The 20538-nt window shown below is 39.4% G+C and overlaps 1 protein-coding gene across 3 annotated transcripts in view; it reads left to right on the top strand.

Annotated features, from left to right (window-relative positions):
• Positions 1-20538, top strand: part of gria1b (glutamate receptor, ionotropic, AMPA 1b) — a 62312-nt gene that overhangs the window by 30779 nt on the left and 10995 nt on the right. For all 3 annotated transcript variants that reach the window (XM_019276216.2, XM_019276217.2, XM_019276218.2), the window contains exons 4-15: positions 5183-5367; positions 7362-7415; positions 7512-7670; positions 8610-8777; positions 8863-8967; positions 10227-10337; positions 10469-10675; positions 12246-12461; positions 12567-12690; positions 12780-12909; positions 15722-15920; positions 16453-16700. In XM_019276216.2, coding sequence (XP_019131761.2) covers positions 5183-5367; positions 7362-7415; positions 7512-7670; positions 8610-8777; positions 8863-8967; positions 10227-10337; positions 10469-10675; positions 12246-12461; positions 12567-12690; positions 12780-12909; positions 15722-15920; positions 16453-16700 — 1906 coding nt within the window. The remainder of the gene's footprint in view (positions 1-5182; positions 5368-7361; positions 7416-7511; positions 7671-8609; positions 8778-8862; positions 8968-10226; positions 10338-10468; positions 10676-12245; positions 12462-12566; positions 12691-12779; positions 12910-15721; positions 15921-16452; positions 16701-20538) is intronic.

The raw sequence follows: 20538 nt of genomic DNA on the forward strand, positions 1-20538 counted from the left end.
TAGTAATTACCCTTCAGAACAAGACGCTGTTGGATGTACATTGCATCCATGTTTTCTTTCTTAATTCTACTGTAACAATAAAATCTCTTATTTAAGAGACATCTGGTCACTTCCTTCCTCCCTCTCACCTTTTCCTCTCATGTTCCTTGTACTATCCAGAGGACCGAGAAAGCTTTTACATGTTCCTCTCTTCCCTCTGCTGCAGTTTTTCTTCTTATTTTGCTCTTTTTCATGTCTTCTTGCCTGGCTTCAAGGTTCTCTTAAGCAAGGCGTTTAACCTCCACTGGTCACCGTGGCTGAACTGGATGGCACAGTGCTTAGTTGACCTTTCTTCCATTGGTTAAAAACAAAACACTGGAGAGACGGACGGACAGCAGCTGTTAAAGAAAAACAAACCAGGGAAAGGAAAGCATCAACTCGCATGAACAGAGACCATGTGTAATTGAACATGAAACTGTGTGTATGTGTGTGTGTGTGTGTGTGTGCGTGTGTGTGGTTGACTGCTGATCCTGCAGTCACTAGTCGAATGTTTCAGTAACACAGTGATAAACATGGATGCTATAAGCTCATCTAAGATGGTCGACATGGTAAATATTATACCTGCTAAACATAGACATGTTATCATCCCTGATTCAAAGGTGCTCTCTCTCTTTCTTGTTTCCTGACATCTCTCCACCGCCGCTCTCTGATAAATTGGAAGAAAAACAATAGTAGGAAACAAAACATACACAAACGGATTACAACGGAAGTTTTGTTGGTCCATTTAATGGTTTCAGGCAAAAATTTGGCCACATCATTGTGACTTTTAGCATTTCCTCTGATCTATAGGCAAAGCAACAGCAAAACAGAATAAGTGTAGGCCAACATAACCCGTTTTATCATGAGGCCAGTGTTGGCTCAGAGTTCCCTACATGTTGCTCCTGAGTTGGCCTCATGTTGGCTTTGAATTGGCTCAGTGTTGCCCCTGAATTTTCCCTGAGTTGGCCCCATGTTGGCTCTCAGTTGGCCCTGTGTTGTATCAGACAGACTGAATTGTCTTAATGAGCGTGTGAGGACAAATAGAGGCTGATGCTGTAATTCTCTGTAAGAAAAACAAAAAAAAAACATTGGGAGTGATGGAAAAGAGATGGAAATGTACTGGTACGCTGATGAAGAGTCTCTCTCCTTCTCCACCTCCTCATTCACTCAACTCCACCTCCTCTCCTCTCCTCTCCTCTCCTCTCCTCTCCTCTCCCCTCTCCATTAATAGTAAATTCATGCAGGATGTTTATGTAAATCGGACGCAGAGAGCAGAGTAACATCTATATTCCCTCCTCTGTCTCTCTCAGACACTTTTTTCTTTAATTGTCTCTCTCTCTCAGTATTAGTGACTGTCTCTCTCTCTGCCAGTGTGGGTGTGTTGCTCTGCTGTATCTCTAATTGAAGGTTATACATTATCATTAACACACACACTTGACTTGTTTTGCTAAGTGTGCGCGCGCGTGTGTTGCTCTGTATAGCTGAGCTCTTCACAGCAGCTGTAACACTGTCACTGTGTGGATGCTAATGAGCAGTTACCTATCAGAGGTCATCACATAATCTCTTGTCACATCGTAGCAATTATGAGCAAAGTATCCTCGGCGTCCATTCCTCTCCTCTCTATACCTCAGCTCTGCACCAGCACAGAGTAGAAAAACAGACAGAAGTATGTGGACAGCTCAACAATGCAGTCCTATGAGATGTTATGAAACTTTAAGTTGTTTTCTGAATTAGTTTCTACGACTTGCTGCTGCAGGTGTTTGTGTGAGAGTCTGTATATGTCGACCACAGTTCAGATTGGGTCTTCATGTTTTCAGTGCATCCGGATCAGGTCCAATATTTTGGAGCCGGTTGCACCAGCTGTTCTCAAGTTCATAGCCTGAAACGTTAATTGTTCACATAATGAAGATTTACACATCAGTTAATGAAAATGGGTTGCACCTCAGTGCCTAAGAAGTGAAGCTAAAAACTGCAGTTCCTTTTTATATAACTCACCTGTTCAAATTATATTAAGACTTAAAGTTCTGCATAATTAACAGCGTGACCACCTTGATTGACAAGTAGGTGCAATTACAGACGGCTTGTTTGAGCACCCAGGTGTCATTTAGCCCGCCTCAGGTCCACTGATGATTCACATTGTTGCTAATATTTCGATTAACCGGGAGGTGGCAGAAGCAGTACAGCCAACATGGCGGCGCCCCTCTGTACGTTGTGTACATTGACTTTTTACAGCTTTGAGAGAAGTCAGGACAGAGAAACAATGAGCTGAAACTCACAATGAAGCTCCATAAAGTCGAGGGGAGCTGTGTACTTTTTACTATCTAGCTTTTTTGTCTCTCCCTAGTTAAATTTTCTGATGACAGTGTTCATGAACAGTCAGGATCATGGGATATTAATGTGATCTTCATCTGCTTATTTTGTCTTTTTTTTTTGTTCCAGAGTAAAGATGTAACTCAAAGTACAGTTAGTGAACGCACACGTGCACAGTTTTTGTGCTGTGACTTTGAGACACACTGCGGTAATAACCCTGGAGGAGGTGTCACTGCCTGTGTTTGTGTGTCAGACAGTATGTTTGAACTTCTCTTCTCACTGTGTCTCTCTGCTCGTCTCGACTCTTTGAAGTCTGTCTGGATTTTGCTGACTTGTCTATTGAAAATGGTCTGTGTGTGTGTGTGTGTGTGTGTGCTGTAAAATGCTGATGTGATTACTCTGCATGTTGACTCGTAGCATTTTAAAACAGAGCTAAAACTGTTGTAAAAACGCACTAGAGGAAAATGGAGCAGTGTGTAGGATTTAGAGGCCCCTCCTTTTTAGCGTGAAGGTGGAACTACAGTAGCCACTAAACGGCACAAAATTAGCCCCAGCCACCAGCCAAATGGTGGTAAGATCTAAAAGTGGCCACTGAACTAAAAGATTATTTCCATCCTGCCACAAAAACTATTCTGGGCCAATGTATAAACAGGACAAAAGTCATGGTAGCTTTACTTTTTAAAATGTCTTAGATATGCTTAGATATGCTATATGCTTGTGTCTTTTGAAGATGGTTTATATACATGTCCACCACTTCTATACTGAAATATCTCAGCAACTATTTGAAAGATTGCCATGAAATGTTATGTAGACATTCCTTGTGCCCTGGGGATGAATCCTACTGACTTTGTTGATCCTCTGACTTCTCCTCTAGTACAAACATGGGGTTTATATGTGCACAGATTTATTAAAACACTCACAGAAAGTTGCCTTACAGCCTCACAGAATCGCTAGCAGTGCTGTGGAAAATTGTTTTTCCTTACTTCAGGTCTTCCAGGTTTTTATCATGAGGCCAAGTTGCCGTATCATGTTTCTGCTGACAGTCTGTGTGAGGTCAGGTTTTCTACTTAAATAATGGATTACAGCTCAGGAGAGGAGACAGTGTGAAAGATAAAAGACTGAAGCTCACCCTGAAAAGCTTCTCACATAAATCTCATTTGAGACGATTCATCATCACCACCAATATTCATTTTTTCTTATTCAAATCAGGCCACTTAAATACAAAAATAAAACCATCATGAGTCTGTCTCAGTGCAGAGCAGCTTTTTGAAGTTGAACCCGGACCAAGTCCAGCCTGAAGCAGACAGCAGACATGATTTGATTCCACAAAAAAAAAAAACAAAAAAAAAAAAAAAAAAAAAAAAAAAAAAAAAAAAAAAAAACAGCTTGACATTCAGTTTGAGAAGACACTGCCTCTTCAAATCCACCCCTCAGTGTCTCAGATGAAACATATCTGTGTTGGTTATATGTTAGCCATCTGTTAGCAACACAGCAGACATGTTGAGTAGAGTTATCAGTCCGCAGCAAAAATGTTGATTTACATTTAGAGCACAACAACTGAGACTGAAATTGATTTCAGAGGAGAGTAAATCACAGATATTGCAGCTGATATAGTGAATATTTAAGCTGGAATGCACTGACATGACTATGCAAAGGTGAAGGCTGTTTTCTGTTGGTGGTATAACAGCTGCAGAATGGTTGGTAATATGTCGAAGAACATCATTCAGACCACGAATCATGATCTGCACATGTATTTCCTACAAAAACAGTTAGGGACACACACACAGGTCGAGAGACTCTCTCTCAGTCTGCTGCAGCAGGTCAGAAAATATCAAAATGAGGGCAATCTCTGTCAGATCTAACCGTCAAGAGGACTGTGTAATATCCTATTGCATTTGTCTGGCTGCTGTAAACTGCTGAATATTAATATTTTTTTCCACTTCAAATGATCAGTCTTTAAAACTACTTCAGCCTGAAATAAACACATCAAATATTAATTATATTATGTATTATTTTTATTATATATTTCGGGGTTTTTTTTTAACCCTTTAAAGGCCAGTATGTTTACATAACTCCACAGTAATAACAATAATACAACAATAATAATATGAGTCCTTAAATCCTACACACTGTTCCTTTAAAAGAAAGTTTTTCCTCTCTCTTGAAGACTGTTTTTCCTTTTTTCTACAGTTAATGCTCTGAATGGGAGATGAAAAATGCTTTTTTTAATAAGTTGTGATTTAATGAACGTTCAAGTCACATGACGGATCAACTGTTGCCACTCCGATAGTCTCCTCATGGCTCTTTAATCCATCCCTGATCGCTCCACACACATCTGACGTAACCTTCCTCACATTAATACATGAAACAAACTGTTTATTTTTCAAATAGTGTATATTTTTGTCTGTCTTTTAGGATTTACAAGCACTTAACCACGATACATCCTTGGGTTGAGTCTCTATCTCCATAGCAACAGATTAAAACACCGCAGGGTTCAGTTTAATTAGACGATACAGGAACGAGACAAGAAGCTCATTATAACAACTACAGAAACACAAAATTAGAGAAGAAACTTTCCTTAGTCTAACACTTAGCACATAATATACCAACATCATTTTATCTTGTTAGATCACAAAGCTTTCTCATTAAATAATCATAGCTTTTTAAAACAAACATATTTCTTATAACAGCATATCTGATTAAAGAAGAGACAAATTAATTACTTTAAGCATCTTAATTACTGATGAAATGTCCCGATGTTATCAGAGCTAGTGATATCATCTCTTGTCCTCGTGAATCATTAGCATGCAGGTAACTGATGTAAACACTGATTCCCGTGTTCTTTCTGTCTCAGGTCTGACGGTGCTGCAGAGGATCTTGGACACGGCGGCGGAGCGGAGCTGGCAGGTGACCTCTGTGAACTTGGACACTCTGACAGAAGCAGGCTTCATCAAGCTGCTGGCAGATCTGGATTACAAGAAAGACTTTCAGATCATCATCGACTGTGAGCTGGAACGACTCAACTCCATCCTCAACCTGGTAAAACACTCACCAACCCTGGTGTTAATAAATCAGCCTGAACAAAAGACAAAAAACAAACATGATGATCACAGTGGACTTAATTTCTTCACAGTCTATCACTACAAAACATCCTGAATCCTAAATCTTGCCTAAAGATTAGCTCAGTCAGTTATTTCTTTAAAGGTGAAATATTTAAAAAAATGGCCACCTTTTAAACTTATACTCCAAGCACATAGGAGACGGGAGTTTGGGCTGCCAGGGCAAGGTATTTTTTTGTCTCTACCCGGCAGGGAAGTGTGCCGTAATGAACCAAAACTCTGCAGCCTTTTAAATAAACATTGCCAATCTTTGACATGATGTCAACACTGATGTTGTTTCTTCACATTCTATTGATGATTCTCCGATTATTTTTTTAAAGTTTTGAACTAAAATTCATAGTCATTCATGATAGCAGTCGTCAGTGCAGCTATCTGTATTTTATGAAACATTGCAATGAAAAAGGTTCTTGAAGTTTTCTTGGACTGGTTTGTTTTGTTGAGTCAGGCAGTGCTGCCGTGTTAAAAGTCTTGCCGGGTCTTGGCACTCACTGCAACACTCTCATTTCCATCAAACTTTGAGTGATTTTGTGATTTTTTTTTTGTGTTGCTTACACTCGCTGCTCTCTCGCCTTCACAGCAGCAGGGTATCCTGCTGAATCTTTTTGCTCTGCAGCTGCTTTCACAGTGTTTTGAATTTAATACCAAACACTTTGATTTCAGCTTCACTCATAATCGACCGGCAGGAGAAAGAACAGTGAGAGAGAGAGTGGGGGAAAGGATGTTTTTGGAATATTAGGGAGTTTTAGTTGGTACGTTTGTAACTAGGAGAAGAAGGAGAGAGAGCGAGGGCAGCAGCAGAGAGCCAAGAAAGAAAAGATGTGTGAGCTTTGGCCAGAAACCAGCCATCATTTGGGAAAGTTGTCTTCCTGCTGAACTTCAGCTGGCTGACAGAGGCTGAAGTATCAGGTGGTGTTTTGGATCTGTGTAATGAAGCTGTTGTTTATTATATGTTTAGTTTCATGGGGTGAAGATATCAGGTGCTCGGCTTTACTTTGATTTGATTTGGTTCATTTAGTTCAAAGTGAAGCATCAGCTGCAGCTTCGGATCTGCTGAGCTGAGCTGACAGGTGAACAGGGTCAAAATTTCAACTCACAGCTATGACCATAAAACTTCCCCAGCTGAGTTAGTTTTTGTGTTTTCTAAAATGTTTAAATATGCAAGTGAAGCATTATCTAATGCTAACTTTTAGTGAAATCTACAGACACAAACAGACAAAGTGAAGTAAAATAAACACCAAATTTAGATTAGATTAGATTCATCTTTACTGTCATTGCACTCAGTCAATGACAACAAAATGAGTCAACGAAATGCATTTTAGCATCTATTAGCCTGTTGGCATGATAATATTTACTGATTACTAAGTACAGCTGAGGCTGCCATAGGTAGTGTTTTCTCATGGTAGACAAGGAGGACAGGTGAAGGAGGAAGGAGGAGTTCTTCTCTTCTCTCCGTCCTCCTGCAGTTAGTAGCATTCATGGCTGCAGACCAGCTGTTAGTGAGCGTTCATCGACTGATCCTCATTAGGAGCTGGACCTGAGAGGGACCCCACACCTGCTTCCTCCTCATCCTCTTTCTCCTCCTTTCCTCTCTACAGCTGTTTATTTCTCCACCTCCTCATCCTCTGTTTAACCTCCCTTCTGTTTCCCTCCTCTCTTTCTCTCTGTCTCCCTTCCTATTTTTTCTCCTTCTCTCTTTCTTTCCATCTCTTCCTGATAGTGAAGACGGGCAATTAATTCCTCAAAGACAAATTTGAGTTTTCCAATTAGCAGCTGTTTGAGAGGACACACACACTCACACACACACACACATGCAGATGAGCGTGATGAATGTGTAATGGGTGCTTTTTATCATCATTAGAAACATTAGAAAAATGTAATTAGCATATCATTTACTCTGACTTTTCTCCTGCTCAGATTGCAGCCCAGAGGAGAAACTTGAAGAACTACCATTACATCCTGGCCAATCTGGTAAGTCTGTCTATTGACTCAAAGAAACATGAATACAGTGTGTGCAGGAAGAGTTCAGACCGTGAAATGATATGTGTGTGTGTGTGTGTGTGACAGGGGTTCATGGACCTGAACATGACAGAGTTTGAAAAGCTCGGGCCAAATGTGACGGGCTTCCAGCTGGTGAACCTGTCCGATCCAGCTGTGGAGAAGATCAATCAGGACTGGCTGGACTTCGACAGCAAAGACCTCAAACTGGCCCGCAAGAGGCTCAAGGTACACACCCGCTACAAATATCACACTGTCAGTGTTTTTCTATTGTATACAGAACCATAGTCCATAGTTCTTATTGTGTGTTTCTTCTTTATTTTTATTATTTTCTACATTGTAGATCAACACTGAAGACATCAAAACTATGAAATACCACGTATGTAATTTTGTGGTAAACAAAAACAGTGCAAACAAAGAAAAATATGTTTTAGATTTTAGATTTTTTTAGCTGTTATGACAATTTTGCACACCCCTGGCTTTAAATCAGCTTCATGAAGTCGTCTTGAATGGTTTTCCAACTGTCTTGCTGGTGTTCCCCAGGGTGCTAAACAGTTGTTGGCTGCTTTTCCTTCACTGCACAGTCCATTTTATCCTGAAAGTTTTTTTGGGGGTTTAGATTTGGTATCTGTGGTGGTCAGGTCAGTCTTCGTCAAATAGGACTTTTTATAACTTTTTGGGTCATTGTCATGTTGAAAAACAAATGATGGTCCCACTAAGCGCAAACCAGATGGGATGGCATGTCTCTGCACAATGCTGTTGTTAAGTGTGCCTTGAATTTTGAATAAAACTCCAACAGTGTCACCAGCAAAACACTCCCACAACATCACATCTCCTCCTATGTGCTTCAAGGTGGGAACCACACATGTAGATATCATCTGTTTACCTTCTCTGCATCTTACAGCTACATTAAGGGCGGACCAAAACTCTCAAATTTGGACTCATCAGACAAAGTACAGATTTCCATGATATCAGTCAGATCAACTTATTAACAGGAACATTTTACATCAGGAGCTAATTTGAGTCGTTTCCAACGTGGAAATGGTGGACCCCACCACTAATAAGGACATAATAATAACTAACATACAGAAAAATATTTATATTTATATATTTAGATATATTATATTTATTTATTTATAATACAGTGAACCTTGTTGTTGTCCTCAGTACACAGGAGCTCTGACCTACGATGGCGTCAGCGTTATGGCAACAGCTTTTCAAAATCTGCGTAGGCAACGGATTGACATCTCTCGCCGTGGCAATGCTGGCGAGTGTCTGGCAAATCCTCCCGCCCCCTGGGGACAGGGCATCGACATACAGAGAGCCCTGCAACAGGTAACCAAATACACACAAATATAGAGCATCCACACTTTAATACACACTGATGCGTGACATGTGGAGTGTGTGTGTGTGTTTGTAGGTCCGTCTGCGGGGGCTGACGGGTTGGGTTCAGTTCGATGAGCGAGGACATCGCACCAACTACAGTCTGAATGTGATGGAGCTGAGCCACATCGGGCCCAGGAAGGTGCTGCTGCCTGATCTTTTGTTGTTGTTAAACGAGTTTGACTCTTACAGAAGTTTGGTGCAGAGTCACGCTCTGCAGAGAGTCAGGAGTCTGCCGGTTTTCACTACATCAGCTCATTTCAATAATTAGCTCCCTCTTCTCTGATTAAAGGTGTGATCATCAGTGAAATCAGCTTCTGCAGCGCTTTTTTGGTATAAAAACCTGCAGACTCTTAGCTCTCTTTTAACCTTCATCAGACAACACACAATGTTATGGAGTTATCATTGTGATAGAATGCATAATTACGCAGTTTATGACAGCGCGGAGGTTTACTGTTAGCTGCTATCTTCAGTGGAACCAGTTAAGGTGTGACAAACAACCAGAGCAGCTCACTGATAGTTCCAGAAACTAACAGCTTATTAAACGTCATCGTTCAGCTGCATTTTTTATAAAGCGATGTATCAGTGTTTGTGTCCGTAGAATGTTTTAGTTCAGTCTAAAAAGATCTTGGGAGTGCTGGGGTGAAGATTTTCCACTATAACACTCACTACAAAAAAGTTGTGACGCTGTGTTAAATGTAAATTCATCCTGAAGGACATGACGTCTATTATTTCCAAAATCAATTTTACATGTCAGACCACAGCACACTTTCTGTTAGTCCATCTCAGATGAACTTGGGTTCAAATAAGTCGTCTGAAGTGTTCCCAAGTCCAGTGGTGTATAAAGTAATATCCTTTATACAATCATGTTGGTTTTTAATGCAGTGCTGCCTGAGAGGTTGAAGGCCATTGTCATTCAATGTTGGTTTTGGTTTGCTTCTAACGTGCAGAGATTTCTCTGGATTCTCTGAATCTTTTAATGATATTATGGATTGTAGATAGTGAAATCCAGAAATTCATTCAAACTGTATGTTGACAAACGTTGACTATTTGAAGTAGTGAACCTTGCCCGATCCATGTTTGCGAATGACAGCTTTTCAAGGATGCCCCTTTCATATCTAGTCATGATACTATCACCTGTTACCAATAAACCAGTTGAATGATTCAAACAGGTGTTTTTTCAGTTTTTTGTTGATCCTGTCACAACTTTATTGGAGCGTGTTGCTGCCTCAAATTCAGAACGAGTGTGTATTTACAAAAAACAAGACAAAACATGCACAAAAGCTCATTGTTTTTCTTTAATTGTGATAAAACTGAAAAACAAAAAAAGAACTGATCGACAATGAAAGCAGCTCTAAGGGAAGAAGAAGAAAAATGCTAACGCTGCTGCTCTATGTTCAGATTGGCTACTGGAACGAGAAGAGAGGCTACGTGAACACAGCTGTCTACAAGCCGGTGGTGGAGGAGTTCTATGGTCTGCAGAACAGAACATACGTAGTCACCACCATACTGGTAAGACTGGGAAGACATGATGATGTTCACAGCGTACCTTAAATTTCATGTGATTTTATTTTACAGATAAAAAAAGTGATTACATCGAACCTCAATGTGGAATAAAAATGTTGCCGTGTTTCTCTGTACAGGAAGCTCCCTACATGATGCTGAAGAAGAACCACGAGCAGTTTGAAGGAAATGAAAGGTACGAAGGTTACTGCGCTGAACTGGCCGCAGAGATCGCCAAACACGTCGGCTTCGTCTACCGCCTCGAGCTGGTGGGTGACGGCAAGTACGGCGCCAGAGATGCTGAAACAAAGATGTGGAACGGCATGGTGGGAGAACTGGTGTACGGGGTGAGTGTGACCAGACCTCAACCACAATGTTTCTTTAGCTGTTGTTCTGCAGCCATATGTTTTATCTTATAATCAACAAATCCAATGAAAAGACAAAAACCAACAACATGTTGGTCTGTCTTTCTGTCAAAAACATTACATCCTCTGTCCTTTTCTAAACTTTTTTTCTTGACCTCGATGGAAAATATCATGATGTCATGGAAAGATTTGATGGATATGTCATAAAGACCTTGGTAGTCAAGTCAGGTCCCCAAAACAGAATCAGAAGATGTTTTTAATGGATTTAAAGGGTTTATTCATTAGTCACTCACAGGTAAGTAACAAAAAAATCTATAGTGTTCAAAACAAATACAAAAACAAAACAAACAGGATGAACCGCTGCTATAAAAGTGTTACATTTAGGATCTCTGTTGTGAATAACATGTAAGCAGAAAGTGAATTTGCTTTGACTGAGATCTTTGAATTAGAACAAAAGAAAAAAAAAGATCATTAACTCTGATGGGCACAAATCTTCATTAACAAGTTGCACATGTTCAGAATTTCTTTTTGAAAGTTGTCGACCTGAACAAACAATGATTTGGCAATTTAGTAAAAAACTTAACAGGAAGCTGCAGACGGACACAGTGTGTTTTGTTGTTGAAAGCCGGATAAGACTTCTCGACAGAACAAATCAGAGCTAAAGTTACTTTTAATATGATAAAACACTAGGTGTGTTACAGAAAGCACAACAATGCAAACAGAGACAGAAAAATGCAAATGGGAACAACCATCTGGAAATCATGTGTGGTGAAGTGAAGCCTGAGCTTAAAATGTTTTAACTTCATGAACAGAAGAAAACAAAAAGGAGACGATGTGAGACAAACAGAAACAAACAGATGTTCTTACTGTCAGTCAGCCAAGTTTAGTGCTGGAAAAAAAACCTTTCGTTAACGACTTATTATCACCATCATATGATTACCTTAGAGATTTATGCAACAACAAAATATGTCAACAAAATACTGTTTACCTTAAAAGAAATCTGACAAAGCAATCTTTGTTATGACAATGATGAGATGATGATGAGCTTAAAATTCTACTCTTTGATAATTAGAAAATTAATGAAATGTTTTATTTTTGTTGACGAGACAGGACGAAAATGTCAGGTTGACATTGAAAAACATCATATTTAGTAAGAGATAACAGAGGTGCATGATGCATGGTTTAGGATTTTTTAAAACCTGAACCCGACCCGACCTGCAAACTGACAACTTTATGCGTTATAGTATAGCAGCACAACTGACTGAGCAGATCAGCTAGAAGCTGTCCAAAGCGCCTACAGGAACACAAGAGTGAAGAGAAGATCTCAGCTAGATTAACAGAGTGTTCCCAAACACGTTAGCAGCAAAACAAGAAACCCTTCATAAAAGATGCGAACTCACAAACGCCCAAGAGAAAAAAAAAGACAAAACATTTTGACTAAAATGTCAACTGAAACTATGAAGGATAAAAAATAAATTTTCCTCTGAAGCCAACGACAAACACCACAGACATCAAATCTGTAGGACACAAACATCCTGAATTGTCTCTGCAGAAGGCCGATGTTGCAGTCGCCCCGCTGACCATCACTCTGGTGCGCGAGCAGGTGATCGACTTCACCAAACCCTTCATGTCTCTGGGAATCTCCATCATGATCAAGAAACCCACCAAGTCCAAACCAGGTGTCTTCTCCTTCCTCGACCCGCTGGCCTACGAAATCTGGATGTGTATCGTCTTCGCCTACATCGGAGTCAGCGTGGTGCTCTTCCTGGTGAGGGAGTGTGTGAATAGATGTGTGGAGCGGAGACTAAAACAGCTGTGGCTGTGTTTAGTTCTTGTGCATGGCTGATAATACTGGTGTGTCCCTCTGTCTCAGGTGAGTCGATTCAGTCCGTATGAATGGCAGGGTGAAGACTCAGATGATGAAGATGAAACTCTGCCCTCCTCCGGCTCTCGACGAGCTCTGCCGACTTCTTCTTCTGAGCTCACTCACTCTCCAGGTATCATCATCCTTTTTCATCATTATTTACTTGTAATGCGTGAAACTGGATTTTCATCTGTCGGTTTTCTGTTTGATTTTATGTGTCAGGCCAGAACCAGAACCAGAACCAGCAGAAAGAAAAAGAGAGTCCAGAACACACCAATGACTTTGGGATCTTTAACTCTCTCTGGTTCTCACTCGGCGCCTTCATGCAGCAGGGCTGTGACATCTCCCCCAGGTAGGACACAAACTAAACATCTGTGCTGTCAAACACAAACGCTGTTCAGGGCTCAACTCTACAACAGTTGCCAGGCAACCACACATCAGCTTTTGGTTGCTGAATGTTTTGAATAATTAAAACACTCTGCAGTCATACGTCATCTTAATAATGAACATGTGACATCAAAGAATGTTTAAACAAAGTTTTATTAAAGTAACCAAACAAAATTATTGACATTTTTTGAGGGGTTTCGTTTTCAGAATTTTCTGGTGCCTGCTGTGACAGCGATTGTCAGCACATTGCAACGCATGAAAAAAACAAAAACCCTCCAGGATGTAACCAATCAGAGATTAAATGGAAACATTTTTTATCTGTTGGTAGGTGGATTCTGTTACTATTGGACCCAGGCTAGCTATTTCAAGTCTTTATGCTAAGCTGAGTTATCCAGCTGCTAGTTTTTTTACAGTGTTATTTTTTTAGCTTTATGATGATTAATGCTAACAGTTTCCCTTTGCTTCCAGCTTTTATGCTAAGCTAAGCTAACTGCCTCCTGCCTAACCCCAAACAGGTTTGGTTCACATAGATGTACAAAGGTCGAATGGGATACACAACCATACCACCAGGGATGTACAGCGCTTATTAAAGCAGACATATCATGACACACTCACACACACACACACACACACACTCACACACACACACACAACACACACACACACACACACACACACGCACGCACACACACACATTGTCATGAATCACATACAATCCTGTGTGACATGCTGTCGGGTTGGTTGTATGTTACAGTTGTGTGAAGGCCCGAGGCTGTTTCTATTCTAGATGTACTGAACCTTGTGTGTGTGTTTCTATATGTATGAGTGCATTCTTTCAGTCTTGAGCATTTTGTTTTCCTCTGACCGGCAATAATCAATATGTGAAATAATCTATGAGTGAAAATCCATGTTTAACGTTGCAGGATGACGAGGTTAAACTACAACCAACCATTAAACATTTGCAAACCCATTTTCAGAAAAGCTTGCACACTGTGTAAAATGTAATGTGATCACGTGACCACATTTAATTGAAAATAGCATAAAGACTTGTTGAATCTGAAATTTGATTGCCTATTTTGAATTTGAGTCCAGCCACATGTTTCAAAAATGGTGAAACAGTGGCAACAAAAGGCAGGAAAAGGAAAAGGAAACAACTAACAACTCAGGAGGTTAATAGCAGTTGTAACAGTGAGTGATGTTTACACATTTATTTATCCAGTCATGACTAAAACTCTTATCTAATTATGTTTATTTGCTCATCAAGTGTTACACGTCATGCAGCAGCTTAAGTTTTGTGGCTAATGTTACTATAATCACCATGTTATTGGTTCCAGTTGGTTTTGGACTTAGTTTGAAATCAAATGAAAAGATGACAGATGATTTTGTCTATTTCAATGGTTTGGACAGCTAAGGGACATGGTGGTGATATCACAGCTACAGTTACAGGAACTAATAAGTTGGGGTTGCGCAGCTGGGAGGGGGCTTATACCTCCTATAGAGACAGAGTGGAGATACTGTAAGTCGTCACCGCACAGCACACCAGAGGGGAAAACAATCCATCACCTTCTATTGACTTTATACTGTGTGAAGGTGCCTCCATGTCTGTTCCTTGCAGGGAAAAAAACATCCTTCTTCTTCTTCTATTGTTGTCTGTCTCAACCGTGTTCATCACGACACAAGCTCTGTTAGTGTGTTTGTGTGTGTGTTAGTGCTACACATATCACAGGGTCACCTTTAGATGAGCTCGTTAGGACCGAAGGGCACAGCAGTATCAGAGTGTGTGTGCATGTGTGTCTATGTGTGTTTGATGGGATTTGTGTGAATGTGTCAATGTATTTGATGCTGATGTGAGGTATGGACGCTTGTTTTTGTTTGGCCCTGCAGACAGAGCCATCAGCCTCAGATGTCACACCTACTGTAGAAAATAAAAATAAGAGTAACACATGTATTATTTGTCCAGTGGTTCAGCAGCAAGCAGATGTTGCAACAAAAGCCTCTCTGGTGCCATAATATGTCTTCTGGTGGCCATATAGGAAGTCAACTTTCAGGGGAAGTGGCTGTGAGCAGCTAATTATAATTACACTAATGAGTATCAAAACATGCCTGTCATTTAGTACAACATTTTAATACCTTAAGAGTAACCTTATCACATTATTGTACCAAAAAGCATGCAGCATGACTGTGCAAAGATCTAATGTTGATCTAATGCAGGAAAAACACTACGTTACACCCAGAGACATGGCCCACTGTCTTTGTGCTGTTGTTAGCTAGACAGTGCGACAGTGAGTCCGATATATTCTGTCTTTTTCGCTCTTCTCATGGACTGTTGCAACCAAAGGGCACATAAACGCGGTTGGTCAATACTACTCAGACTCCAAACAGAAACGAGAATGCTTCAGATGTCTCTTTGTGTTTGCACAAAACATTATTTCAGTATTTTCTGTTCAGCTGAAAGAAGTTTTGTGACCATCAGAGGTCACAGGACTTCCACAGTGAATGAAAGGACCTAATTTTATCAGCAGATATTGAAATACAAAGTTTTATATCTGCATAGATATAATAATTCTTTTTATATAATGATAGAGTGAAAGCATGTGCACAGATACTATTTTTTAAGCTATGGTACAGATTGAAAATATCAGTGTAAATGTGTCACCTCTGTCAAATCACCTCTAAAGGTACCCTTGGGCAAGACCCTTAACTCCCAACTTCTCCAGTGGAGCTTCTTAGTAGCCAGACTTGTGATTTATCCGCCTCTACCTCCTTGTTTTCTCCAGGTCTCTCTCAGGTCGAATCGTGGGAGGAGTTTGGTGGTTTTTCACCCTCATCATCATCTCCTCCTATACAGCCAACCTGGCAGCCTTCCTCACTGTGGAGAGGATGGTCTCCCCCATAGAGAGTGCAGAGGACCTGGCCAAGCAGACAGAGATCGCCTATGGTACCCTGGATGGAGGCTCCACCAAAGAGTTCTTTAGGGTGAGCACACATTATTTAATATACCAGTATTATTCCTATCTGTAATTCTCCACACTGTGTTCATCTACACTAAAAATGAGCTGTATTCTTTGCATCTCTGTAAAAAGCTAATGAAATTTAAACTCTTTTTAAAAATCAGGCTATATCAAACCCTTCTACTTTTGCTGAACAGCACTCTCAGGAACAATCTGTGCATGGCTGATAAAACTCATGGGATCATCCCCTTTTGAATAGAAATACAAAAACCTCATACACTATCAGAGCACCATGTGTCCCTGGCTGCATTTTAAACCACAAAATACATTTTGTTCCACAAAATCTCTGAATTATATATATCTTTAATTATGATTTTTTTTTTCTTTTGATGGAGGAAAACTGTTTCCAGTCTTTGTTCCGGATAAAAACTAATGCAAATAGTCTCAATTGATCTGCAATGATTTATTTAAATCAAGATATTAAATACATTTCTTGCTCAGTAACACATAGTTTATAATACCCTGATTGTCTTGTTTTGTCTTTACTTCTACTTTAGCGGTCAAAAATAGCGGTTTTCGAAAAGATGTGGTCGTACATGCGGAGTGCGGACCCTTCAGTGTTTGTCAAGAACACCAATGAAGGCGTGATTAGAGTCAGAAAGTCGAAAGGGAAGTACGCCTACCTGCTGGAGTCCTCCATGAATGAGTACATCGAGCAGAGGAAGCCCTGCGACACCATGAAAGTAGGTGGCAACCTGGACTCTAAAGGCTATGGAGTAGCTACACCCAAAGGATCGCCCCTCAGGTACACTCTGACTCTCCAGACAGGGGCCAGTGAATGTGGGGTTAATGTCCTTTTTTTGTCTGTTTCTGTGGGAAATTAGTCTAATAAAATGGGGCATGTGCATATGAAATTAGTTCTCCTTTTAAAGAGAAATATTCTTTCATGAATTTTGTTTTCATGGTTTTAAATCAGAGATAAAAAAAAAAAAAGGATTAAAAGAAGATTTAATAAAACAGTGGAATTGATTAGATGAACCAAACTAAATTTACATTTTTTTTAAACCTAAACAATGTTAAAAACATAAATATGACTGTGTTCTGGGATCTGAACAGTGGTCACTGAAGTGCAGAGGTATGGACTCAAGCCAGACTCATGGGTTTGATGACTGATCTCTGACCTTAAAAACAAGGACTTGTGACTAGATGTGGACTTGAGCCTCTTGACTTGAAAGACCCGAATCTTCTTCCATGAGACAGAGCTCTCAGACAAGAGCTTGTACTGACATTTTGTATGAAGAAATATTTGATTTCATGGTATGTTAAGATTTTAATGACAACTGTGCTAACATATTAAAATGGCAACTTTTTGTGCAGAATGTGCAGCTATGACTTGTTACATACTTTAAACCTGAAGTTTAGAGCGTGTGACTTGATTTGAGGTCTAAGACTTAACCTGAGACTAGAAATAAAAACAAAAATTGACATGACGTGACTTGGTCCCACCTCTGCCGAGCATGGAGCACTGGTTTAAATGCAAAACAACAGATCCAGAGGAAAAACTGTTTGGATGAAGGTTCGCTGTTGTCCAGTTTAAATACGACAACAAACTTAATTTTTTACACTCAGAAATCTGTATACGTGAAAACATGAAAACTAGCCTGACCCTCACAGATTTGGGTTTGCGGAGATTTGTTTACGTCTGTGTCTTTGTCTGTCAGTCTGTCTGTCTGTTCGACTGTCAGTCTCTTAATCTGTCTCTCTGTCTGTCTTGTCTCTCTCTCTTTTGTTTGTCTTTGTCAATGTGTTTTTTTCTGTTTGTCTTAGTGTTTCAGTCTGTCTGTCTGTCTGCCTGCTGTCTGTTGTCATGTCATTTGTCATGCCTGTCTGACTGCCAAACACCCTCCTACAACTACCAGAATACTGACAACGCTGCTAACTGCTGCTATCTATCTATCTATCTATCTATCTATCTATCTATCTATCTACCTGCATTGCTGCTGTCAGACAAAAATATACTTTTTGTGGCTATAATTGAATTAATTAAGAATTTGAATTACATCAGTAGACCCTAGCAACCATGCAGCACTCCCTGACAACCAAAAATAATCACTATGGTAACCAAGCACACAATCCCTTAGCAACCACCCAGAATACCAAAGCTCTCTGGCAATCACACTGAGCTCTTTAATAGTCCTTTAAACATTACTAGTCACTTTACAGGTTAGGTGAATGTAACAGCAGTGTCTCGTTGTGGCCCCTTGTCATGTTTCAGATGTCTGTGGTACGATTACTTAAAAGTTTCATTCAGCTCAGGCATCCCTTAAGTAAAGGCTCTTAGCACTTATTTCACCACTGCCTAGGTCACCAAAACTAGTACCCACCCTACCATGCCTGGTAACCACTGAGATCACCAATGCAATCAGCTAACCTATAGTATGTTTTGCCCAGAAAGATGTAATTGTTCTTTGTCTGGTTCAAGACAATCAGCATCATGTTTTAACTCACAACTCATCAAATATTACACCTTCATCAAAAACCCAATGGTGCAATAACCATAACGCTCTAGGTACCCATCTAGCATAATTTTTGGCTCTATGCCTAAAGTAGCAATAATAAGCGATGTCTAGTTAGACTTTCAAAATAAAGCTTGCAGAAAAACATTTCAAGAAAAGATTGTAATGAAGTATGTAATGTAACATGTTGTAAGTTATGTTATATACCTAACCTAACTAAACTTTTACTTTTAGTTTCACCCCGGAAACAGCATAACTGTGTCTAAAAGCTAATAACCGAGATAAAAACCAAAACCAAAGAATGTGATTGTATTTCTACCTGACAGCAGCATGTTTTTCTCTTTCTACGTTTCAGACGTCAGTGGACTTGGTCCATGTTTTTATCAGATGTTCTGTTCTTCACATCAGCATTTTACAGTCAAGCCAGAGTCTGAGAAAGGAAATTACTCCAAAGATGAGATTACTACACACTGAATGTAATCATTTCTTCTGTATGAAATGAATCATGGGAAAACGTGTGTGGTGTATGTTTGTGTAGGTTTCAACAATATCAGATAAGCCACTTGGGTAGGAAGGACAAGAAATGACATAAGTATAAATAATAGTATCATTTGGAAGACTACTGTATTTCTACATATATTTATTTCTATATCTTTTTATTATTTATTTATTTTTATTGTCGGAAACGGGCAAAAGCATGTACAGGACACAAGCTAGCTAGCTAACCTTGATTTTAACAGAGACGTTCAGAAATAATGTATTTGTTATAGAACGTTGTTCATATATATAATCCACAAAGGCTGTGAGTGGGAGGCCGCTAATGGATCTGGTGTGGGATGTCGCTTCCAACAAACAATGTGGTCAGAAAAGGTTATTTTTTACGTTAGCTAACGCTAAATTAATAACTTTTTTTTTAACATAACAAATTCACTTCCGCTGCTACATAACATTAGCTCTAACGTTACATCTACACACCCAATGTGTGCTGCACAAAGAGATAATAAGAAGTGAATGGTGTTAATGCAGTTGTCAATATTGTGAATTTCCCTGTTGTGGGATAAATAAAGTACAATCTAGAGAAGTAGTGAGCTACATCCCATCTACAGTCTTTTATGTATTTATGGTTATGTCATTTTTTTGTCCTTGATAATTGTCTGCTTTTGTATTAAAATCAACAAAATAATAAGTATTTCTAATAGCTCTAGATAGGTGATGAATTGTAACTTATACTAATGTTTACACAGAGCTGCAGATGCAGAAATCACTGAATCATTCACCATTTTTGAAAAGAAAAGAAGGAGTCAGTTTTTGAGATCAGTTGCTCAGCAACACAGTTGTGTTAAACCTCTGCTAACTATATTGGATGATCACCTAAAAATATCAGTTTACAGTTCCTGTTGAACAGACTCTCTCTCTGGGTTGATTGACTCTTTTTACTAACAGCTGACAGTATCAAGTCATGTACTTCATTACTCAACCACCATGATTTCTGCTTATGTTGCTGCTCTATCTGCTTAAAAACCTATGATGACTGTGCTACTGTTCAAAGTGAATAATTTTGAGAGTTTTGTTCCAAAATGACATTGGTACAATTTCTGATTGATTGATTAAAAACAAGTAGCAGCAAGGCCAAGAACAGGCATTATATATTTTACTATTTCTAGCTAATGTATATCAGAAGCTAATGTAAACCAAATTATTACCCATTGATTTACAGTAACAATAACATATTTATTTTTCTTTATTGTGTATTTTTATGTACATAATGCACTTTAGAACAAAACTCTTCTATTGCTGTTTCTATCATTGCATTTATTGTCTTTGTTCCTTCAAGCTGAAGTACTGCTGGTTGACTCATCACTAATCATTTTATTGATTCATGTTTTTTTGTCATTACCATAGTACATCACTGCTACCTTCTGCCAATGTATAGCTTTGATTATAACTGATATGTAAAGGGGAACAACAGGCAATTTGTGGGTATTTATATCTTGTATTGGAAAATACAACATGATAGGAAATTGAAACAAGTATAAATGACATTCTGCCATTCTTCACTACACCTGAATTTATGTCAACATTTTATTTTAGATTTATTATGGTATTTATGTACAAACAATTGACTGT

This window comes from Larimichthys crocea, chromosome XXII (assembly GCF_000972845.2).
Source record: "Larimichthys crocea isolate SSNF chromosome XXII, L_crocea_2.0, whole genome shotgun sequence".
NCBI classification, from domain to species: Eukaryota; Metazoa; Chordata; class Actinopteri; family Sciaenidae; genus Larimichthys; species Larimichthys crocea.